The sequence below is a fragment of the Macaca fascicularis genome, chromosome X (assembly GCF_037993035.2).
Source record: "Macaca fascicularis isolate 582-1 chromosome X, T2T-MFA8v1.1".
Classification (NCBI taxonomy): Eukaryota; Metazoa; Chordata; class Mammalia; order Primates; family Cercopithecidae; genus Macaca; species Macaca fascicularis.
Genome location: NC_088395.1, coordinates 16,850,591 through 16,876,373, shown reverse-complemented (window position 1 = coordinate 16,876,373; position 25,783 = coordinate 16,850,591). Strand labels below are relative to the sequence as shown.

The 25,783-nt window shown below is 40.2% G+C and overlaps 1 protein-coding gene and 1 non-coding gene across 32 annotated transcripts in view; one reads left to right on the top strand and one right to left on the bottom strand.

The window, feature by feature from the left end:
* REPS2 (RALBP1 associated Eps domain containing 2) overlaps window positions 1-25,783 on the bottom strand; it is a 200,772-nt gene that overhangs the window by 81,821 nt on the left and 93,168 nt on the right. For 19 of the 31 annotated variants that reach the window (XM_074029089.1, XM_015443485.4, XM_015443490.4 and 16 more), the window contains 5 exons: window positions 20,810-20,945; window positions 15,905-15,968; window positions 13,411-13,553; window positions 6,769-6,863; window positions 728-797 (listed from right to left, as the gene is read on the bottom strand). In XM_074029089.1, coding sequence (XP_073885190.1) covers window positions 728-797; window positions 6,769-6,863; window positions 13,411-13,553; window positions 15,905-15,968; window positions 20,810-20,945 — 508 coding nt within the window. The remainder of the gene's footprint in view (window positions 1-727; window positions 798-6,768; window positions 6,864-13,410; window positions 13,554-15,904; window positions 15,969-20,809; window positions 20,946-25,783) is intronic. The other 12 variants (XM_045384035.3, XM_074029081.1, XM_074029086.1 and 9 more) reach the window with 1 other exon arrangement.
* Window positions 23,950-24,081, top strand: LOC123571480 (small nucleolar RNA SNORA16B/SNORA16A family). Its single transcript, XR_006695636.1, has one exon. It is a non-coding gene; the product is annotated as a small nucleolar RNA SNORA16B/SNORA16A family (small nucleolar RNA).

The following is a 25,783-nucleotide window of genomic DNA, read 5'->3' as shown; positions in this document are numbered from 1 at the left end:
TTTAGTTTACTCACCTCTAAATTTCAGGTGATAAAACTTACCAGCCTCCATTCAGTTTTGTGAGGACTGAATAAGACAGTATATGAGGAAGGACCTGGTAGATTATAAAGCACTATACAAAGTGTAGGAGGTGGGGGAGAGGGTCCCTCCCACACTTCTAGATATTCCCAGGCCAACTCATCCCTGGCAGTAGCTCTAACACGGAATGCTGTGCAGCACTGCTTCTCAGCTGCCCAGTAAGATAGGAAAATTATAGCTGGGTTCCATGTCACACTCCCACACTCACAAAGACAAGAACAGATAAACGCTAAGGACAAAAGCTCTGTCCAGAAGAGAACTTCCTCATGGATTAGAACGGTGTGCAAATGTGCATTTACACTGATGTCTGGGATCACATCTGCAAACACATGTTAAGCACTCAATTCGTTCAGCTTCCAGTCATTTCCTAATTGCCATGATCAGATTCCAGTGTAAGGTGTTAAGAGTAGCCTGAGGGTCAGCAAAGACTAAAGGGCCAATGAGTTGGAAGACTCTGGACACTCAAGCTCTTGCTACCACTTTGTGAACTACTGTTTTATGACAATGATTTGAACTACTTACTCTATCCAAATGTGTTTACATGCTGAGAACCACCCTCATATGCTCTAGAAGCCACCATTCCAAGAGGAGTAGATAAGATAACAGAGGTAGAACGTTGGTTAAGGAAGAAAACTGATTCTTTTCCTACCTTGTTTGTCATCACTAGTCACATCCTGGGTAGGGACAGGAAGGTCAGCCATGTCTTTAACAGATGTCTTCTTTGAAAAAGAAAAGTAAATGAATTAAACTGGTTGGAACAGAAATTAAGTGATGCACACATATGATGAAAAAAAAATTTTGTTTTTTTTTTGAGACGAAGTCTCGCACTGTTGCTCAGGCTGGAGTGCAGTGGCTTGATCTCGACTCACTGCAACCTCCACCTCCCGGGTTCACGCCATTCTCCTGCCTCAGCCTCCCGAGTAGCTGGGACTATAGGCACCCACCACCACGCCCGGCTAATTTTTTGTATTTTTAGTAGAGATAGGCTTTCACTGTGTTAGCCAGGATGGTCTCGATTTCCTGACCTTGTGATCCGCCCGCCTCAGCCTCCCAAAGTGCTAGATTACAGGCGTGAGCCACCGTGCCCAGTCGAAAATATCTTAAAAGCTATTATTTCTTGCCAACATTTCCATCTGCAGTAAACCCTGCATTTAATACTATCTTATTTTTTTTAGGTTCCTAGTGAGGTGTATGTTAATTTGTATTGAAATTTTACATACACAGAGGAAAAATATGATTCAGATTAAGGGACATGTATTAAATCTGAATTCAGACTGGGATTCAGCCACAGAATTGCATAGCAACTCTTGTCCATTTGGCCAAGAACAAACCTGTCCTTTATGTATTTTTTCACAAACACAAAGAAGTTCTGACAAGTGGCCCCACAATGTGGGTGTTTGCCAAAATCTGTCATGCAGACGGTGTCTAAACCTGATTAAAACAGCCTTCTTGTTATGGGATAAAAGAATTTTACAATAAGCAGATTAACATTTTCTCCTAATGCAAACGGGGGGAAGTCCTCACTTACACTAATGTGAATACCCAAATCTATTAAGTATGAATTAGTTTTAAACCGTTTAAAATCTACTTACTGTAAATTTATTTCTTATAAATTCTCAATTTAACACACATTCTAACTATAGTTAATAACAATGTATGGTATATTTGAAAACTGCTAAGGGAATTGATCTTAAATGTTCTCACCATACCAAAAAAAAAAGGTAACTATGTGAGAGGTGACAGATATGTTAATTAGTTTGATTGCAGTAATCATTTCATATACACAGATCAAAACACCGTAAATATATATTTTTGTCAATTATACCTCAAAGCTGGAAAAGAATATGCACTCTAAGGCCTATAAGACTAAAGAATAATATATATTCACATTTGCTTTATTTATATACACAAACTCTGGAAAGATATGTAAGAATTGAAAGGTGACTTGGTAGATGGAAGACTTGTCATCATATGCCTTTTGATACTGTTTATATTTAAAACATAGTCACAAATCAAATAAAGATAAATTGTAACATTTATCTTGAAGGAAAGAGAGCAAATTCCTGGAGCCATCTGGTGTTCCAAAAAGTTAATTGGTTTACCTCTCAGAACCTAAACAACCCCAGAGAGATAAGCAACACTTTTGTTTTAAACTGTTGTTTTAAACTATTCCCAAGAAAGAGACCGAAGTATTACTTAGTAGAAAACTGGTCTAGGATTTAACAGTCTTCACTCAAGTAATTGTTTGTTTGTTTGTTTGTTTGTTTGTTTGTTTGTTTGTTTTTGAGATGGAATCCTGCTCTGTCCCCCAGGCTGGAGTGCAGTGGCACAGTCTTGGTTCACTGCAACCTCCGCCTCCCAGGTTCAAGCGATTCTCCTGCCTCAGCCTCCTGAGTATCTGGGACTACAGGCACGTGCCACCACGTCCGGCTAATTTTTTGTATTTTTAGCAGAGACAGGGTTTCACTGTGTTAGCCAGGATGGTCTCGATCTCCTAACCTCGTGATCCGCCCACCTCGGCCTCATATAGTGCTGAGATTTACTCATTAAAATGAAGTATCTAGATATAATTTCCTATCCGAAGTCTACTATCTCCAATAGAACAATGTACCGTAACAGTGCATTTCCTTCATTGTCTTTTGCCACCTGCATTACAAATCAGACCCCTTTGGAGAATAACATAATTTAAAAGTAGGCAATGTAGATAAAAAGAAATCTCAAAAAACTGTTGAAAGAAATTAAATAAATGGAAAGACATCTCATGCTGATGAGTTAGAAGACTTAATATTGGTAAGGTGGCCATACTCTCCAAACTGATCTACAAATTCAATGCAATCTTTTTTTGTCAGAATTTGGCAAGCTTGTCCTAAATTTCATATGGAAATGCAAGGAAGTCAGAATAGCAAAATATTCTTGAAAAAGAGGAACAAAGTTAAAGAATTCACACTTCCTGATTTCAAAACTTACTACAAATCTAAAATTATCAAGACACTGTGGTACTGGCATAATCATAAACATACAGATCAATAGAATAGAACTGAAAACCCAGAAATAAACCCTTACATTTACGGTCAGTTGATTTCCAAAAAGGGTGCAAGACAATTCAAAGGGGAAAAAAGTGTCTTTTCAATAAATGGTGCTGGGATGACTAGAAATCCACATACAAAAAAATAAAGTTGGACCTCTTCCTCAGAACATACACAAAAATTAACTCAAAATTAATCACACGCCTAAATGTAAAGGTCTAAAACTATAAAACTCTTAGAAGAGGCCAGACTCAGTGGTTCATGCCTGTAATCCCAGCACTATGGGAGGCCGAGGTGGGCGGATCACAAGGTCAAGAGATCGAGACCATCCTGGCCAACATGGTGAAATCCCATCTCTACTAAAAATAGAAAATTATCTGGGCTTGGTGGCGCACACCTGTAGTCCCAGCTACTCAGGAGGCTGAGGCAGGAGAATCGTTTGAACCCGGGAGGCAGAGGTTGCAAATGAGCTGAGATCATGCCACTGCACTCCAGCCTGGCAATAGAGTGAGATTGCATCTCAAAAAACAAAACAAAAAAAGACAAAAACAAAAATCTCTTAGAAGAAAACACGGGAGTAAATCTTCGTGATTTAATATTAGGCAATGGTTTCTTAGATATGATGCCAAAAGCACAAGAACACTTACAATTCAATAGTAGACAAGTAATTCAATTTTAAAATGGACAAAGGACTTAGACACTTCACCAAAAAAGATATACAAATGGCTAATAAGCACACAAAAAGATGCTCAATGTCATTAATCATTAGGAAACTCAAATCAAAACCACAATGAGACACCACTTAATTCCACTAGGGTGTCTAAAATCAAAAAGTCAGACAATAAGTATTAACAAATACTTATTGGGAAAATTGGAACCCTCATACACTGCTAGTGGAAGAATGTAAAATAGTATAGTTGCTTTGGAAACCAGTTTGGTGATTCCTCAAAAAGTTATGATACAATCCAACAACTCCACTCCTAGGTATATACTCAAGAGAACCGAAAACACACATCCACACAAAAACCTGTACATCTATGTTCATAGTAGCATTATTTATAATAGCTAAAAGTGGAAGCAATGCAAATGTCCATCAACTGATGAATGGACAAACAAAATGTAGCATATCCATACGATGCAATATTATTCAGCATTAAAAAGGAATGAAGCACTGATACATGTTATGATCTGAGTGAACCTTGAAAACATTATACTAAGTGAAAGAATACGGTCACAAAACATTACATACTATATGCTTCCATTTATATGAAATGTCCAGAATAGGCAAATCTAGAGACAGAAAATAGATTAGTGATTATCAGAGGCTGGCAGAGACAGAGGAATAGGAAGTGACTGCTCATGAGTATTGGGTTTCTCTTTGGGCTGATGATGTTCTAAAATTAAACTGTAGTGATGGTGGAACAACTGTTAATATAATAAAAATTACTGAATTATATACTTTAATGGGTATGGTATGTAAAGTCTCTATCAGTAAAGCTGTTTAGAAAAAGAAAGAAATCCAGTAATCTAAGAGACACTCATAAAGAGAAATATACCTGAAATTATCATCTGTAATTCTTAATGGAAATAAGTGCATGGCTACAGCTCTGCTGTCTTTAGAAAAAGATGTATCACTAAGCCAATTTCTCATGACCTGGGACCTAAATCAGCTGCAGCTTTGTTCAGAACACAACCACCTATACTGGAGTCATCAATCACAGCGCTAGTTCCAAAATCTAATTAAACTCCATGCATTCATGATATATTAAAAGATTGGTAGAAAGAAAAATCAGTAATAGTTTAGAAGAACATGAAATACTGAATCATTATTGCAATCTGACCCATACTTCTTAAATGAACAAACCATCAATTAACCCTATTACTTTGTCCTTGAATTCTGTTTACTGCATTCATTGTCTAAAACCATAGCATCCTCAAAAATAACAATTTGGTTGGAAAAGAGGGATTTTTTTGTTGTTGTTTTGCTTTCTTCTTTGGATAGGGCCAAAAAAAAAAAAAAAAGACTAGGTAGTTTTTAATCTCCCCTCCCCAAGAAGGTCACTTAAAGTATACAAAACTATATAAAGCTAGCTGCATATAACATCCACAAAGGTGAATATATGTAACGTCATCCAGGACATTAGAGAGAGAGAGAGAGACAAAGAGACAGCGAGAGAGACTCTGTGTGTGTGTGTATGTGTGTGTGTAACAGAGTATAAAAGACATCAGGGTGTGTGTGTGTGTGTGTGTGTGTGTGTAAGAGTATAAAAGACATCGGGGTGTATGTGTGTGTGTGTGTGTGTGTGTGTGTGTAACAGATTTTATGGCCATTTTAAAAGAAGATCAACTAATAACTTCATCATTTTATGCAAGCAGGGGGGCCATCATACACATATATACACACACAGAGTCAGAGAGTCATAGAAGTATCCATCCTGGTTTGATAAACAAAGCTCTTTAAACACTGCTAGAATCTCCAAAGTAAACCAAGGGCCATGAAAAGTGGCAAACTATTTTATCTGTCTCTGTCATATGCATTCTGCAGAAAAAAAAAAATTTTAACCAAAATTCTTCAAATGCACATCTGTCATTCCTCCTGAAGTGACTTTTCTTTATGTCTTTTTCCCATGAGTAGAAATCTGAGGAAAGTATCATGGAGGATACAACTCAAAGAAAGAAAAGCAAAGTGGCAAACAGAGATGTTAGTCAGAGGAGCACTGGAAAGGCAGGCTTGACTGGCTCACAGGGGAGCAGACGATGCCATCCATAATACACGCTACAGGCATGAGGGCCTCATGTGAGAGAATAAATCATCATGCACAGTCACAAGAAATTAAAGAAATGTCCCTGTTCCCTGCCTTTGACTTCTATCATCTTGCAATGGTTTCAACTAGGGTCAGAGGACTCTAACAGGAGTCTGTGAATAAAGCTCCATTTATTAAACATTTCCAAATTTTTTAAGGAAGGGAACAGCAGGTATCCTAAGTTGTCATCATAGTAATCATAATGGTGATAATGATGATAATGACAGTGGTGATGACAACAATAACAACTCCTATTTATTGATCCATAGCTAAGGCTCCCTAAGCACTTGGCTAAGTCCTTCCATCCATGGCCCAACACTGGGGGAATTCTCCAAGTTCCTTTTGGGGATCATCCAAATCAGTCCTCCTTTGGTCCAAAAGCTAAAAACCCTGAAGGAATTCCGAATGTGATTTGGGGCCCTCATATAAAGTCTTCAAACCTCTTCTCAAAGCAGTTCTGGTTCAGTATAGCTTATTAATGCCCAACTGATAAAAATACAATTAAAATTATTTACTAGGGAATTAAAGCTTGGTTAAAGTAAATAACTTGGCTAGAATTTTCTGGCTTAGTTTGGCTATATCTACTTTTCGCATCTAGAAGGTCTAGAGATTATGTTACTTACTTTAGCACATCCAGTTTTAGGGAGAAAAGGGGAAAAATTATAGATACATCTGGTGTCTAGATCTGAAAGGCTGAGCATCAAAGTATTAATAATTACCAAGTACAAAAAGGAAATGTTATAAAAGCTCATTTTCAAGCAAAAAAAAAAAAAGTTCATTTTCCAGAGTTCATAAAGAACATAGGCTAATGGATTTAACTCCATACACATCCTTATTTATCAGCATACGAAAATCTTTACCTCCATCCGATTCAAGTCACGAGGTTGTTGATTTGCCGGCAGTGACTCAGAATAAGAATCAAATAATTGACAGTCCCACTTGGGCTTAGGAAAAGCTAGGAAGAAACAAAAAGAATATATAAAAATATTTCCTAGAGCCATAGTAATCAGTGTTTCCCATCAGCTTTTCTGTGCTCGTTAAATATAACAACAAAATCAGCTAGCTCTGATAGACCACTTATGGCATTCATCATGCTAGGGTAGTATTTTCAGTTCTTTACATGGACAACCCAGTACTTCTATTATCCCCATTTCACATGTGATGAAACTGAGAACAGGGAAGTTAAGCAACTTACTCAAGGTCATACAGCTGATAAATAGAAGAGCAGGGACTTTAACTCTCAGCAGTCTGGCTGAAGAGTATGTGCTCTGAACACTTCATTTTATAGCATAGTAATTTTCCACATTAACCATCACTATCACAATATGTAAGTCTTAACCATGTTACTAGTGTAGTTTCTAATGTATAGGGACATTAACTAAGGAAATACATCATTTAACTATTGTTGGATATAGGCAAGATCTTATAATGACGTGCACCCAAGGTAATTTTATGAAATATTTACCTCCTTGGTTGTCAGGAATGATAAAATAAGAGCATAAATTCTTGCTGATTTACAACAAAGAAAAAAGAATCTCATTAAGGGTTTCTTTCAATATGCAATAGTGACACTGGCTGTTATTTCAGTAGTTAAGTGAATTCACATGAGGAAAGATCAGTCTACTTGGTAAGCTAATTACTTCACACCAGGCTATGTCTTAGAAGCAGATTCTGCTGCACTACTTTGTCACAAAGTAATTAGGAAAGAAATATCTCAACAGCTAGAAAATTTGTCAATATTCCAAAGAGGAAAAGCAGACTGTGCCAGATAATAAACAGAAGCTACAAGTCAAGACAAGCTATTAGGAAATAAAATTGTAATGCAAGGTTTAAAAAAACTTGAATCAAATGTGAAAAGTGGATTGGCATTGTTTTAAATCCTTCCCCACCCTCCCACTCCCATCAGGGACTGAAATGCCAATATCCTTCTGCAGTAAAGTACTGACCATTGGCCAGGCATGGTGGCTCACACCTGTAATGCCAGCACTTTGGGAGGCCAAGGCAGGAGGACTGCTTGAGTCTAGGAGTTTGAGACCAGCCTGGGCAACATAGTGAGACCCTGTCTCATCTGTCTATGTATCTACCTACCTTCCTACCTACGTGTCTAATTTAAATAAATACATACATGCATACATATATACAGTAAGTAAGGAAGTAACTACTGGTCTGAGTATCAGCACCACATGGAGTTAAGAACAAGCACCTTGGCGGGGCGCGGTGGCTCAAGCCTGTAATCTCAGCACTTTGGGAGGCCGAGACGGGCGGATCACGAGGTCAGGAGATCGAGACCATCCTGGCTAACGCAGTGAAACCCCGTCTCTACTAAAAAATACAAAAAACTAGCCGGGCAAGGTGGCGGGTGCCTGTAGTCCCAGCTACTCGGGAGGCTGAGGCAGGAGAATGGCATAAACCCGGGAGGCGAAGCTTGCAGTGAGCTGAGATCCGGCCACTGCACTCTACCCTGGGCGACAGTGCCAGACTCCGTCTCCAAAAAAAAAAAAAAAAGAACAAGCACCTTAATTTGTTCATTTGCTTACTCTGGTCTGAATTTCACCAGTATCAGATGGGGCAAACTGTGGGCCCTGGTGATTTTTCTGACCATACCTCATAGTCTGTTTCCTTGGTAAAAACTCAGTAAAAGCACCATTCCTCAGTCCAGCCCCAAGAGTGGTGTGAACCATTATTAAGATTTCTCTTTCTGGTCTATCAATCAAGGCTCTGACTAGTATTATATGACTGATGCTTTATCATGAGGGGATCTTCCTGTGAAGAAAGCTAACACTTTCCAAAACTATAAATGTTGTCAATTACCTGCTAAATCTCTCTCCAAGGTGTCCACATCTCTCCATCTCACTGTCGCCTCCCCAGTGCAAGCGCCCTGCTGCTCCTGACTGGCCAGCTGCCACAACTTAGTCTTCTGGTTTCTACCTGTGCCCCTCAAAACCTGTTCTCTGGACCTGCATGATCCTGCATGATCTGCATGATCATTTCACATAGCAAATCTGATTGTGTCTCTTATCAGCCTAAAATAAGGTAACATTATTGCCCGTCATATGTTCCCCACCTTCTTCCTCAGCTTCAACCCAGCCCCTCTACCCTGGTTCCGTGCACGCCAGTCACTGTGGCCTGAAATTCTCACTCCTCCTATGTTCCAAGTCCCCTCTCAGAGCCTCCCCAGCAAACCTGCTGTTCCCCCTTCTCAGAACCTAAGCTTCTCCCTTCTTCACCTATGTAGTCCCTAGCTCAGTCTTCACATCTCAGCCCAAACATTTAAGGAAATCTTCCCTAAGGTCATGCACCCTCTTGCTGCATCTGTGCTTCCCCTTGATGGCACGTATTAACTGCCCACTAGTTCATGGGAGTAGGAGCTCTGTTTCATACAGCATTCTGACCACAGTGAACGATGTGGTACCTCTCACACAGTAAGTACTTCACAGATATTTTTTAACAAACTCTATGGCAAAAATTTCTACCAGAACCCACCCAATCACCTATCAAAAGGTGACTTTTTTTTTCATTTTTATTTTATTTTATTTATTTATTTTTATTTTTATTTTTATTTTTTTTGAGACGGAGTCTCACTCTGTCACCCAGGCTGGAGTGCAGTGACGCTATCTCGGCTCACTGTAACCTCTGCCTCCCAGCTTCAAGCGATTCTCCTGCCTCAGCCATCCAAGTAGCTGGGGACCACAAGTGCGCACCACCACACCTCGCTAATTTTTGTATTTTTTGGTGGAGATGGGGTTTCACCACGCTGCCCAGGCTGGTCTTGAAATCCTGACCTCAACTGATCCTCCTGCTTCAGCCTCCCAGAGTGCTGGGATTACAGGTGTCAGTCACCTCACCCAGCTGAAACTATCAAAAGGCTAGAGGGTAAGCCACCAACTAATACAACTCTGTCATTGAAGTTTTACTATTAGGGAAAAGAGACTATTTCCATAATTGCAAGTAAAATGGCATCAGATAGAATTCCTCTTCCATTATTTTACAAAACAGTCCAGGTGTGGTGGGTGGCTCACGCCTGTAATCCCAGCACTTTGGGAGGCCAAGGTGGGTGGATCACTTGAGGCTAGGAGTTCGGGACCAGCCTGGTCAACATGGTAAAACCCCGTCTCTACTAAAAATACAAAAATCTGTAAAATCTGTCAGGATGGTGGCAGGTGCCTGTAGCTTCAGCTACTCAAGAGACTGAGGCAGGAGAATTGCTTGAACCCAGGAGGCAGAGATTGCAGTGAGCCAAGATCATGCCACTGCACTCAAGCCTGGGTAACAGAGCAAGACTCCATCTCAAAAAAATATATATTATTTTAGAAAACAAGCCTGTCTAGTTATGAATGCATGAAGATATTAACCAAATTTATCCTCTTCACCAATCTTATCAAAAACTGGATTAGATTTTTTAAAGACTGAATATAGATCAATTAGAAAAAAGTTGGAAAAAGGTGAGAGTTAAGCTTTAAAAAAAAAAAAGAAAAGAAAAGAAAAAAAGCACTAGGCCAGGCACGGTGGCTCACGCCTGTAATCCCAGCACTTTGGGAGGCCAAGGCAGGCAGATCACGAGGTCAGGAGATCGAGACCATCTTGGCTAACATGGTGAAGCCCCATCTCTACTAAAAATACAAAAAATTAGCCGGGTGTGGTGGCGTGTGCCTGTAGTCCCAGCTACTCGGGAGGCTGAGGCAGGAGAATGGTGTGAACCCGGGAGGCAGAACTTGCAGTGAGCCGAGATTGCACCACTGCACTCCAGCCTGGGCAACAGAGCGAGACTCCGTCTCAAAAAAAAAAAAAAAAAAAAAACTAAATGAGATGCCATTAAAATGAACAAAAAAATGAATAGGATCACTCATATTTTGCAAAGAAAAGCAAAAAAAAAAAAAAGCACAGAGGAGACCTAGGTGGTTCTGGCCATTTTCTTAAGCTTCATACAATGATAAACATGAGTGATAAAGCATTTTAAAATATACCGTCACTGAGTTTGATAGAGTTTTATGGGTTATTTTCATGTTTTCTGTTAGAACTATATAATTATTATTTAAGATTAATCCCACAAGCCCTGGAAATGATGTGCAATTTTTGTTTAATTGAAGTGTATATGACAGATTCTTGCCTTGTTCCTGTATAAATGCATTCTGACAGTCTCCATAAAAGACCAGGAAGAAACATGAGGCTCATTGGTGTGCTTTTTTATAGATTCCCCTTTACTGAATAAGCAGGTCAAAAGAAGCCATTGGCAGTAGGAAAGGAATCAAGAGATTACTTCTTTCCTGTTAACATTTCAGATATCTAAAAATTATGTCAGTGATTTTTTTTTTTTTTTTTTTTTTTGAGATGGAGTCTAGCTCTATCACCCAGGCTGGAGTGCAGTGGTGTAATCTTGGCTCACTGCAACCTCTGCCTCCCAGGTTCAAGTGATTCTCCTGCCTTGGCCTCCCTAATAGCTGGTACTACAAGTGTGTGCCACCACACCTGTCTAATTTTTGTATTTTTAGTACATGGGGTTTCACCATGTTGGCCAGGCTGGTCTCAAACTCCTGACCTCCAGTGATCCACCTGCCTTGGCCTCCAAAAGTGCTGAGATTACAAGCGTGAGCCACCACACCCAGCCATTATGTCAGTGACTTTTGAAATAGTCTGTGAAACACTTGGACACCTACAAAAGTGACTTCTCAAATAAGGAGTCATGGCATGTCCCACAGGTTCCATGGCCATATGGCATCAAAATAATAAAACAGCACTAGTTATGACCCCCAAACAGAAAACTCAGTGGGGGTATGGGAGATGAGGTTACCCAGGACTCTCTCCAGGGCTTGAAAGAGGACACAGTGAAGGTATTAAATATAACTAACCCTAGAACAGAACTTGGCCCTTTGCCAGCTGTTAATTCCCTTGAGAGAGAGACAAAAGTCCCATGTGTCTCCAATCCCAAGAAAAGAGGTTCTTCTATGGCCCTGCACTGCCTTGGCAATGAGAGCCATGTAGGTGTCAAGATAGCCCCCAGAATGCCAGTGCTTCTTTGCCCTCATTCAAGAGAAACAGAAAGGAGAGGAGGAGAGGGGAGAGGAGGGGAGGGGAGGGGAAGGGAGGGGACAAGAAGAGGGAGAGAATGAGATGGAGAGAGAAAGACACCAAAGAGAAAAGAGGAGTTTCCCATGCTCCTCAATTGCAAGCTAATTCCTGGGACCCATGAGGATCTTCCAAGCATCTAAGGAAGGGCAGCAGGCTGGAGTTACAGCCTGCAGTAGGGAGAAAGCAGGTATTGTTAGCAAAATCCAAGTCCACAGATTAGTAGATTTTGCTCTCTGATCTCTCCCCTTCATATATTTTATGGGGACATTTGAAGAAGATCCCAGAATGGGTCACTCTTCCCCCAACATGTTTACCTGTCACTTAGCAGCAGCCACAAACTTGGCCTCTTCCCTTTGGTTGAGTTCCTATCCTCTCACTATTTAACACAGAAAATGACAGATTCTTTATTTAAGAGAGTCAGAGGCACCGAGACTGACTTAGATAAGACATTTGCCACTTTGAATCTGGTATCATCATGAGGAAGGGACTAGACAAGATAATCCAAGGCCTTTTGCAGATCTAATCACAAAATTTATACTCTACTAATAAGTAATTAAAGTTTCTTTAGACACTGCTCTCTCTTGCTAATAATCACCCATGACTAAGCTCTCATTTCTTTAACAGCCATTCCCTAAAAATTGAGAAAGGTTGTTGAAAGCACCAGCTATTTCTGGGGCCTCTCAATGAGCACCATACTTCCATGAATAATGGAAATCAGACCAGTGCCCACTTGCCTTTGAATAGGGCAAGACACACTATTAATTTTTCCACTCTCCCAAAGGAATTAATACATATGTTATACTCACCATGACTCTTTCCTATCTAAAGGGTCCAAAACAATAATTTGAGTGAGACTGTTTTATTAAGGAGAAACATAACAGTTCTATTCTAACCTTCTGATATGCTAGAATATTCTATATCTGATTGCAGTTACATGGGTGTATACATATATAAAAATTAATCGAGCATACATTTAAGGTGACAACACTTTGCACACTTCACTGCATGTAATTTTTTGACTTTTAAATTAGGTATAAGAGCTCTATTCCACTCCATTGCCCAGGGCCACCTGGAGACACTGGGGTGTGCCTAAAAATGCCAAGTTAACACTTGGCTCTACAGGATCCTCCTCTTCATTTTATACCAGCTGGGAATTTCAGTACTTGCCTATTTCACAACTGTCATGAAAGGGTAAGTGACTTTGGTTCAAATCCATCCAGAGGGTATAGAATGAGAAAAACAGGTAATACACACTTACCCAGACCAGCCCTATTCCTCACATTATGAGATGTAAAAGTCTAATAGCAGTTAAAGAAGAATAACTGTAAATACTAAGGACTCCCCAAAGTATCTGGACATCATTTTAAGAAACAAAAGTTTTTTACACAGCCTGGAGGAAAAGTACTTAAGGTTTACAATTGATGGTGAGGCCTTACCCGCCTGCAGGTACTCTGGCTGCAGAGTTGGAGGCAGGCCCTCAGGCAATGGGTAGCCGTTCTTTCGAGCCACAATGAGATGAAACGCAGCACAGAACTCAGGCAGGGTCAGGGCTCCATCACAGTCAGCATCACTAAGCTCCCTAGATGAAACAAATGTCATGAGTACCTACCATGGGGCTTACAGAACAAGTTACTTGGCACAAATGTGCCAATAAAACTCCCAGACTCTATGGTGATGGCCCTACCAGTACCCAAACCCTCCTAGCCAAATCCATTTGAAATCTCTGGGGGCCACTCCAAGGAAGAAAAATGTTGACTGATGGGATCAGCATCAGTAGCATTTTATAAATAAAAATTTAAGTTCTTCAGGTTCCATTGTTGGTGTGTCTTACAACGCTGAGGACACAGCACAAGAAACTATGGCACAGAAATAAAAATGATACCCAGAAGTCCACAGTCATTCAGTAAATGCAGGCTGCATGGGGTGAAAAGCCCTGGACATGGTGTTCAAAACAGGCAGAGGAAGGGTGGCCCCAGCCATTTTATAGTTGTCCCAGCCACTATGCGGTTTACCTGGAGCACAGAAATAAGCTCTTTGTTTTTCAGCTTTAAGGGAAAACCTTGAACTTTTCAAGTCACGTAAATCTTTGTACCAAACTGTTCTTTGCTTGAGAACTCCCTACTGGGAAAATACAAGCAAGCTCAATAAAAAAAGGAATGAATGATGTTTTAGGATAAAACTAGTAACTAAAGAAGACTGGAACCAGATAAGACAAAAATGAAGAAAGGGGAGTCTTAAACAGGCTTAACTTCAGTCATTATTTCCCACTAGAAGGCACAGACCTATTTACTGAGCACAAAAGAGACTGATTTGCCAAAGAATTATATCTAAGACCCCATAAGCTTAACCATCTCTAAGGTAGACAGAGACAAGTATACTTGTGTTAGGACAAGCATAGAGATAAGACATAAACAAAATTATTCTAGAAAGGTATTACTATTTGAAAGAAAATATATTTCTAAGGTAAGCTCCATAACTTTCCTTTAGACCATTCACATCCTCCTCCTCCAGTTTCGAATGCACTGGGGCCCTGAAATAGCTGTTCCCAGAGTGAGGGGTCAGGAAACTGCTTCATATGCTGGATAGAGAGAATACCACTCAGCTTTCATGGGCATGTCTCAACAAAAAGATAGGAAGCCTCATGCCAATAACGTTTAGACTGGGAATTCTGCCAAAACAAATGGTATTCTTTTCAAAATGATAATTTCTTTTTTCTTCCCTAGCCAGAAAATCTAATATAAGGGCCGGGCATGGTGGCTTATGCCTGTAATCCCAGCGCTTTCAGAAGCCAAGGCAGGAGGATTGCCTGAGGCAAGGAGTTCAAGACCAGCCTGGTCAACATAGCAAGATTCTGTCTCTAGAAAAAACTGAAAAGCTAGCTGGGAGGCTGAGGTAGGAGGATCTCTTGAACTTAGGAGTCAGAGGCTGCAATGAGCTATAACCATGTCACTGCCCTCCAGCCTGGGTGACAGAGTGAGCCCTCGTCTCCAAAAAAAACAAACAAACAAACAAACAACAAAAAAAAACTAATATAAGACTTGTAAAAACAAAAAAATTATGCCAGAGTATATATTGTTGAAGAACCTAAATCCAGCTCAGAATCCCAGATGCATTGGCATGCATGAGTATTATTGGAGTAGTTTTCCAATAAGATGCACAAAACATGACAAGCAATTTTAAATCCCAACATAATTCTGTAAATCCTCATGCAAAAGGCTTTATATAAACATTCCAGTGTTTTTAATTATATATTTATAGCAGTGTGATCGCCTGCCCAGTTTTGGGGAAGAACTAGCCCACACACAGCCGAGAGTTTACAGCAGCACCGAGCATTTTCATGAATGCAAATAGAGCCATCTGGACCATCCCAGCAGAGCCCTTCTGGAGCCAGAGTGCATAAAGGTGCAGTGGATACCACAGCTGCAAGTCTGAATTAGGGCCCAGCTGATAAACACCAGCCAAATTTACAAAGCTCAGAGGCAGCTAGAATAGTCAAACCTAACCTAACTCCAAAATATTCCTCAACCTGTTCACTCAGCCTTATAAAATATAAAAACTAGTTTGTCAATCTCCTCTGGTTACTTGTATCCCATCTAGTAGAAAAGTCTGAAAATGAAATCTACAGGATGGTAAGTTTCATATGCCCACAATTGCCTAGACTGAAAAGGGATTGAGATGGGGATAATAATTAGGAAATTACTTTAAAATAATAGTTAACACTTATAGTGCTTAATATGTGCCACACATTGTTCATTGTACTTTTCATATAACATTTAATTTTCACAGCAACAAAAATCTGAGTTGTATTCACTCTTGTAGTCTGTTAAAAACATCATTCAAAACATAAGACTTTTAAAAATGCAAAGGTAGGAACTAAAAGATGGGTTATGGATGATGGTATGAATGCCATATGGCATTAATTGTACTTACCATATATAGGAGAGTTCTGGAATGGAAAGCTTTGATTTGGTGAAGAAGTTCTTGGCCACAGAACCTGTCAAGTGCCATTGTTTAAATAAACCATTAATTACTCAGCTAGAGTAGCTTTTACATTTATATACAAATGAATCACAATTTTTTCATTCAGCAATCTCTTCTGTATAACCACAAACATATTTATTCCTCAAAGCAATTATGAATCATGGAACCAAAAGCAACACATGATTAGCTTTTTTAAAAATATGTAAATTACAATAGGGCAAAAGAAGCAATAACATAATGCTCATGAAAGATGCAAATCACATAAATTAATTTCTGCTTCATTTTTACCAAAATTTGCAAAAGTTTGCCACAAATTTAAAAGACGAATTTCAAAACTTTGAACAAATTTGGCACATTTCAAATAGAAATTTCAAATAGAAAAGTAATAGAAAACTGACCAAAAAGAAGAAAATTAATACCATTGATCCCACCACACAGAGATAAGACAGACATCTTGTGAAAGATTTTTGGTGAGATTTAAGAACTCCTAGTGGCGTTTTGAGAAACTTATCCGGGAATCTTTCTTCCTTCATTTTTGATTTACCTGTATCAATTGAAATCAGGCAATCATTCTACTTTACATGTTAACATAACTGCAAGACCCAGCTGTACTTGAAATGTTAGACCTTACTGAGATTGAATCTGAATGCTTTCAGCTCCCAATACAGTTTGATCTAGCAATTCTACTCCTAGGTATTTATTTAAGAGAAATAAAAATATATGTTCACATAAAAACTGGTACACAAATATTCAAATCAGCATTATTCTTAATACTCCAAAAGTAGAAGAACCCCATATGCCTATCAACTGATGAATAGATAAATAAAATGGGATGTACTGATATAATGGAATTATTCAGCCACAAAAAGGAATGAAATTCTGGTACATACAACATGAATGAGCCTTTAAAACATTATGCTAACTGTTGGTGGGAATGTGAATTAGTACAACCACTATGGAGAACAGTTTGGAAGTTCCTCAGAAAACTACAATTAGAGCTGACATATGACCCAGCAATCCCACTACTGGGTATATACCTAAAAGAAAGGAAATCAGTATATCAAAGAAATATGTGCGCTCCCATGTTTGTTGCAGCACTGCTTACAATAGCTGAGATTTGGAGGCAACCTATGTGTCCATCAACAGATGAATAAAGAAAATGTGGTATGTATACACAGTGGAGTACTATTCAGCCATAAAAAAATAATGAGATCGAATCATTTGCAACAACATGGATGGAACTGGAGATCATTACGTTAAGTGAAATAAACCAGTCACAGAAAGACAAACATCGCATGTTCTCACCTATTTGTGGGATCTAAAAATCAAAACAATTGAACTCATGGACATAGCGAGTAGAATGAAGGTTACCAGAGGCTGTGAGGGGTAGTGGTGGGGAGCGAGTAGGGGGGAGGTGGGGACTGTTAATGGGTACAAAAACTAGTTAGAAAGAATGAATAAGACCTACTACTTGATAGCACAATAGGGTGACTATAGTCAATAACTTAATTGTATATTTTAAATAACTTAAGGAATGTAATTGGATTGTTTGTAACTCAAAGGATAAATGCTTGAGGGGATGGATACCCCACTCAACATGATGTGATTATTATGCATTGGATGCCTGTATCAAAACATGTCACATACCCCATAAATATATACACCTACTATGTAGCCACAAAAATGTTTTAATTTAAAAAAAACTAAAACATTATGCTAAATGAAAGAGACACAAAAGGCCACATATTACGAGATTCCATTTCTAGAAAAAAAGGATACATTCTGAGAAATGCATCATTAGGTAATTTTCTCATTGTGTGAATAGCACAGGGTGTACTTACACAAACCTAGATGGTATAGCCTACTACACACCTAGGCTAGATGGTAGAACCTATTGCTCCTAGGCTACAAACCTGTACAGCATGTTCCTGCACTGAATACTATAGGCAGTTGGGACACAATAGTAACTATTTGTGTATCTAAACACAACTAAATATAGAAAACAGCCTGGGCAACATAATGAGACCTCCTCTCTACCAAAAAAAAAAAAAAAAAAACTACAAAAAAAATTAGCCAGGCATAGTGATGTGCACCTGTAGTCCCAGCTACTAGGGAGGCTGAGGTGGGAGGATCACTTGAGCCCAGGAGGTCAAGGTTGCAGTGAGCCAAGATCACATCACTGCACTCCAGCCTAGGCAACAGAGTAAGACCTGTCTCAAAAAAAAAAGAAAAGAAAAAAGAAGAGAAAAGAAAAAAACATGGAAAAGGAAGAGTAAAAATATGGTATAAAAGATGAAAAATGGTTCACCTTTATAGGGCCCTTACCATGAATGGAGCTTGCAGGACTGGAAGTTGCTCTGGGTAAGTCAGAGAGTAAGTGGTGAGTGAATGTGAAGGCCCAGGACATTACTGTACACTACTGTAGACTTTATAAATACTGCACACTGAGACTACATTAAATTTACCAAGTAAAAATTCCTTTCATCAATAATAAATTAACCTTAGAGTGCAAGTTTTTTACTTTATAAACTTTAAAATTTATTTTAACCTTCTTGACTCCTTTGTAACAACACTTGGCTTAAAACAAAAACACACTGTACAATTTTAAAATAACTTAAAGAGTGTAGTCAAATTGTTTGCAACTTAATAGATAAATGCTTGAGGAAATGGATACTCCATTCTTCATGATGTGCTTATTTCACATTGTGTGCCTGTATCAAACATCTCATGTACCCCATAAATATATACACTTATGTACCCACAAAAAGTTAAAAATTTAAAAAATTTGCACAGCTGTACAAAAATATTTTCTTTCTTTATATCTTTATTCTATTATTCTATTTTTTAAATTTTTAATTTTTTTACCTTTTAAACTTTTTTGTTAAAAACTGAAACACAAACACTTATCAGCCTAGAACTTCACGAGGTCAGAATCATCAATAACACTGTCTTCCACCTTTATACTGTGGAGGTGACTAGAAGGGGACAATAACTCATAGGGAGCGGCCATCTCCTAGTATGACAATGCCTTCTTCTGGAACACCTCCTGAAGTTCCTGCCTGAGGCTGTTTTACAGTTAACTTTTTTTTTATAAGTAAAAGTATACCCTAAAATAACAATAAAAGTATAGCATAATAAAAGGCCAGGTGCGGTGGCTCACGCCTGCAATCCCAGCACTTTAGGAGGCTGAGGCGGGCGGATCACGAGGTCAGCGGTTTGAGACCAGCCTGGCCAACATGGTGAAACCCCATCTCTACTAAAAATACAAAAATTAGCCAGGTGTGGGGCACGTGCCTGTAGTCCCGGCTACTTGGAAGGCTGAGGCAGAGGAATCACTTGAACCTGGGAGGCGGAGGCTGCAGTGAGCCGAGATCGCGCCATTGCACGCCAGCCTGGGCAACACAGCGAGACTCCATCTCAAAAAAAGAAAAAGAAAAGAAAGAAAAGTATAGCATAATACATAATAGGCTAATAATAGCCGTTTATTATTAAGTATTATATACCATACATAATCATATGTGCTAGGCTTTTATACAACTGGTAGCACAGATATTTTTACCAGCATCATCACAAAAACGTGAGCACTGCCTTGTGCTACAACATCATGATGGCTACAGCATCACTAGGTGATGAATGGAACTGGAATTTTTCAGCTCCGTGATACTGTTACGGGACCGCCATCATTGACTGACTGAAACATCCTTATGTGGTAACTGTAGGTAAGAGAAAATCATTGGGACTATGTGATAGGTACACAGAGGTTTGTTATACCAGCCAGTCTAGTTGTGTCTACATCTGAAACTCTGCAAGATACAAAAGTTAAAAGAAAACAAAAACATTTCTAACAGGTATCTGTTTGAATTTGGCTAAATATCTGCATATGTCGTGAAGAAACTCACTTGAGCGCGGGGTAAGGTTAGCAAGTGGTCAAATCGTGCAATATGGGTTTCTGTTTATTTTCCTTAATCATGACGTCAACATTAATTTGTTGTATCTGTACTATTCTGCTGTCAATAAAGCCATCACCACCAATCAGTAAATGATGTTTGCAATTACTTATACAAGTATATTTCAATTATGTGCCTCATTTCACAAGATAAAACTAATCTTTACCCACATGTCAATATGGCAGGTTATGATTATTAAGGACATACTATTATTCTTCAAATTTCAACATCTAAAAAGAAAGCTTTATGAATTTTTCTTCTAGACTCTACTATTTCACTGTTAGTTTAGTCCTTCAGCCTAGTAAAATGTAGCCACACTGGCATTAAACCAATTCCTCTCAGCTTGAATTTTACATGAGAACTCAACAGGAATCTATATATCTGAAGACAACCCAGAAGAACTGACAAGTGGGAAAGCGCTGGCCAATTTTCCTCCCCCATTTTAATTTCTCTCAGAAAAACTGGAGGAGAAACATTTGAGCCAAAGAAAACGAGCCTGAGTTTGGAGTTTGAAGGCACATATAACATAAAAAGACTTGTGACACCAACTCCTTAGGAGGCCACATTCTGTCCTTGCCCGAGCTCTAATATAATGAGGAAGCAATGAGAGGTGGCCCCTTGGAGCGACATGTTAGCATTTCAAGAACTGCCTCAGCTGATAAGGTGCGGGGTCTCGGCCAAGTTTCCCCCAAATTCCCATTTAAGCCCACTGAAATGGAAATATAATTTTCCAAACGTCATTGCCAACTTTTTTTCTGCATGGTTTACATCTGATAAGAAATTCGACTTTAGAGGAAAACCAAACTGAAATCACAGAAGGCTGCCATACTCATTTTGTGTGAATGATTTCTCAAGATGGTGGCTGTGATTCTGGTGAGAGTGATGCCTGGGGAGCCCACATTCTTACCTGAAATGAAAGAGCTTGGGTCTGGCTGAAGGGATCGGAACTGATTGACATAGTACTCGCGCTGTTCTTCTGTTATCCTCCAGGGTTCATCGGGGTAACTGCTGTTATCCTGTAGTTCTCTCTCCACTGAAAAGGACTTTAAGAATAAATTTAAAAGTAAATGCTCAGAGAACCTGTCTTTAGTGAGAAGTAGAAAAATTAAGCACCAATAAAAGTTATTATGTGTTATGCTTAATTTTTTTTCCTCAGGTGAAGAAATTTAACTGCCTCATAACTAGAATCTAACCAGAACACAAACTTAAGGGCAGACATCATGCTTTATATATTTTTTGTATTCTTCAAAGTTAACAGCACCGAGGGATAAAATACTGAATACTCAGTAAGTGACAAAAAATTTCTAATTGTAATGAAGGAAGGGTTAAAAAAAAGATGATCATTCTTATTTTCCACTATTCCTCACATTTTTATCCTTTAAGATTAGCTGAGTAGATAGTAAAATAATCTGGATTCTTTTTAAACAATGAAAAAGAAACTAGAACAGCTATAACCACATCTTTTTTACTGTTGCAGTTACACTGAAACTCTGTATAAATCCAGGAATTAAAAGCTCCAATTCAAATCCCACATTTCCAGCTCCTACTTGAGTGGCAAGTCAGGACCACTGAACCTCTCATTCGGCATTTGTGAATTACAGAAAATATTTAGTAACAGCTGGGTGGTGAGAACAGCTGTTATGGTACCACAATAAACAGGGTAACAAGGGGTGCATCAGACCTGCCACTAGAGGGCATGCAAGTCAAATTTGAGGATTTAAGAGCCTAGAAAACCAAAGTAGTGCAGGAGAAAACAAAGCTAGGGTAGGCATTGGGTGAAGAAGGGAAATGTCGATGCTAGGAGGAGGCGTGGGCCTTCGTTCTATCCCTCCCACGAACCCTAAGACTAAAGTGATACTTGCCAAGGGCCACCTTCATGGGACCAAGAGGTGAACACAAGAAGAATGAGGCTTGGCCGGGCGCAGTGGCTCACACAAGTAATCCCAGCACTTTGGGAGGCCCAGGCAGGCAGATCATGAGGTCAGGAGTTCAAGACCAGCCTGGCCAACATGATGAAACCCTGTCTCTACTAAAAGTATAAAAATTAGCCAGGCATGGTGGTACATGCCTGTAATCTCAGCTACTCAGGAGGCTAAGGCAAGACAATCACTTGAACCTGGGAGGCGGAGGTTGAACCTGGGAGCAGAGGTCGCACCATTGCACTCCAGCCTGGGCAACAGAGTGAGACTCTGTCTCAAAAAAAAAAAAAAAAAAAAGATAGGGCTTTATGATAAAAGGAGGCTAGGAAAGAAGGGGAGGGGTACTGTTGCTAAAGAGCCATCAAAGTGCCTGCTTCTGAACACACTATCAAGGAGGGAATTAATCACTGGGTGGGCGATTCCACCCACTAACCTTAGAAAAGACGCCGGCCATCTCCTCCCCTTCCCCACACCCACACCCACACCATTCCAGGAATTAATTCTTCCCAGGAACGCCTGTCTCCCCTCTGACAATGTTCAGAGAAGAAAGGAGACTAGAAAATGTCGAGCTACTACAGAACCTTGAGATGTCATCTCTGAAGTAAAATATGTATTACTTTGATATCTCACACCTCGGGTTAAGGGTGCTTTGGGAAGGCAAGGACAATGGATGAAATACTACCTGTAGAATGGATATTTCCAGAAGTGCTAAGTGAGAATTCACCCAGCAAACAGGCTATTCCTCAAAGTCATCTGGGGCCTTTAGTCAGAAGGAAGGTTACATAAAGAGATGGAGAGCTGGAGGGTTGTTAGTCGTTTGTAATAAATATATCATTTTCATACTAGATTAGTTTCTACTAAATGTAAATCAAACCACTCTTAAATGTTCAAGAAGTCATTACCCATTAGTTAATACCTTAAATTTCACAGAGTGCTTTGAAATTTACAAAGCATTTCACACACTCCTACTTTTTTAGCACCTCAAGACTTTGGAGATGTAAGCGGGTATTAATTATTATCCTTTTTCTGAGCTCAGGGAACTTACCCATATCCCTTAGTGAACCCCTGCAGGCAGCAAATAATGACCATCCTTTTTTCAATCTCTTGTTCAAAGGCAGGATTTTGCATATCAGGATTTTTTTTTAACTGGGTTGCAGCTACCTGAATTTTTTTCAAAAACCTCTTATTATTATAAAAATAAACAGGCCCAGAGCAGTGGCTCACACGTGTAATCCCAGAACTTTGGGAGGCTGAGGTGGGTGGATCACCTGAGGTCAGGAGTTTGAGACCAACCTGGCCAACGTGGTAAAACCCCGTCTCTACAAAAAAAAAAAAAAAAAATACAAAAAATTAGTCAGGTGTGGTGGCAGGTGCCTGCAATCCCAGCTACTCGGGAGGCTGAGGCAGGAGAATCACTTGAACCTGGAGGCGGAGGTTGCAGTGAGCCAAGATTGTACCATTGCACTCCAGCCTGGGCAACAAGAGTGAAACTCCATCTCAATAAAAATAAGTAAAGCAAAAAAGATGAAAAGTTATACCTGATGTAAATGACGAGTTGATGGGTGCAGCACACCAACATGGCACAAGTATACATATGTAACAAACCTGCACGTTATGCACATGTACCCTACAACTTAAAGTATAATAATAATAAATTAATTTAAAAAAAAGAAGAGTTTAGCTATTCTTAGCATTTGCAAATAAATTTTAAAGTCAAAAAAAAAGAAAATCCAGTCCGAGCACCAAACAACCAAACAGACCACACAACCTTCCAAAATGCTCCCACCAAATTCCAAAGCCATGCCCTAGCAGCACTTACTGAATGAGCCCAGATGTCTGATCAGGTTCCGTTGGTAGAACACAAGGTGGAGGATGTCAGCTTGAATTGCATTGGATTACTGGCCATGATATAATGTGGAGAACTCATAGGAGCACTGCCCCCCAGGTCAGCCCTGACAGAAATAGCCAGAGCAAAGGAAACTAAAAGCTAGGCATGGGCAGGAGAGACAAGAACAGACCTATGAGTCAACGATTTGGTGGCAAAGATGATTTGTGAAGAAGGTGGGATGTGGGTTGGAAGCTCTGTCCCACCACTTCCCAGTGAATGAAGACACAAATCTCCATGCTGGGCGGCTCTCATCGCAGCTGCAGCTGCTTCCACATAGCTGCTGTGGTCAAAAAGAAGCCCAGAGTCAGTTCCCTTGACCATCACCATTCTGTTTGCTATAACTGATCTGTAACATTTTGGGAAAATACAGTTCCATTGAAAAGAAAAAGAGAAAAAATCTCCAAGCTGGATGTTGGGTCTGCTGCATTCCTGGGTCTGACATGGAAGCTGCTGCTCCCCTAGAACACGCCCTTTCCCTCCTGCTCAGAAAGCTGCTGTGTAGCTGTCCCTGTCGGCCCACGTGTGCTCTTTCCTCAATACCATAACCATCTGCTTTCTAGCTCCTCTCCTACATCACCTCACTCCAGTGTGGTGTTAGTGGCCTCTTAGCAGGTCTCAGGTCTACTCTGACAACAGAAATCAGGAATGAACAGAAGGGGGTGATTAACTCCTCTGCTTAAAAGCCTGCAGAGATGACCTGCTGCCTAACAAAAAAAGTCCACCTTCTCCACCTGGCCTTCAGAAGCCTCGCACCCCAGCTTCCTCTCAGCAGGCTTTCCGACTGCACATGCTCACTCCTCAGGGGTAAGATGTGTGTCTTCTTCCCAGAACATTTTTCCCTGCTCAGATCCTCCAATGTACCTGCCATACCCACAGCCATGACAGAGGGCACCGCCCATTCCCATGCTCTGCTGGAAAGGTGGGCCTGGCAGCCTTGTGTGGGCACCATGACCCACCTCACACCTGGTGTCACCTGAGTGGGAGTAAGGGTTGGTGGGCACACAGTATACTGGCCTTTGGGATGCTCTGACAAGGGCTTAGGTCAGATGCTCATTCTTGGGAATGTGGATGAGAAATATCAAGGCCAATGAGCAAAGAAAGTAGATCCTAAACAGATGCTCAGCGGGGTCGTGGTATAGAGAAAGGGTAGGTGGGGCTTAAAGTTATGAGGGCACCAGAACCAAGCATCAGCAGAAGTTGGGAGGTAGGTACACAAAGGACACAAAGCCAGCAGGGCAAGAAAGGCTGCGGAAGCCTAAAGATAAGTGGACAGCGGAACAAACTTAACGCAACCAGGGCAAGGCCTGTTAGCAGAACAAGCATGAACAGTCAATAATTCCCACCCCTACAGACCTGTGGGCCACTCCTTGGCTCTCATTTCTTAGATTCCCATGAGAACCTCAACCCCTCCTCCTTTTCAAGAAAACTTAAGTGGGCAAGGATAATTCCTACTCCCTAAACCTAAAAAGGCCTTAGGACAAAGGGAGAGGGCACACGAGCTCTGTGTAACCCATAGAGTGGCCCTTCTACTGGTTTGCACCAAGTGTGCTAACCTACCCCCCATCTCTTTCCCCTTGCTTCTTGCTGTATGCTTGAAACTGATTTAATAAACCAAGTTATTTGAGCATCTTAAAAAATATGAATCTTGGCTGGGCATGTTGGCTCAAATCCCAGCACTTTGGGAGGCCAAGGCAGGCAGACCACTTGACTCTAGGAGTTTGAGACCAGCCTGGGCAACATAGCGAATCCCCATCTCTACAAAAAATATTTAAAAACCGCCAGGCATGGTGGCATGCACTTGTAGTTCCAGCTACTCAGGAAGCTGAGGTGGGAGAGTCACCTGAGCCCAGAAGGTCAAGGCTGCAGTGAGCCATGATCGTACCACTGAACCCCAGCCTGGGCAACAGAGCAAGACTCTGTCTCAAAAAAATATATATGAATCTTTATGATAGTCATGGTAAGTACCACAGTTTGAACATTTAAAGTGTTCCTAAACATCTTCACCCAGGTTTCAATCTGAAGGACAAGAGCCATATCAGATACTCCTTTATCCCATCTATAGTCCCTGGCAGGT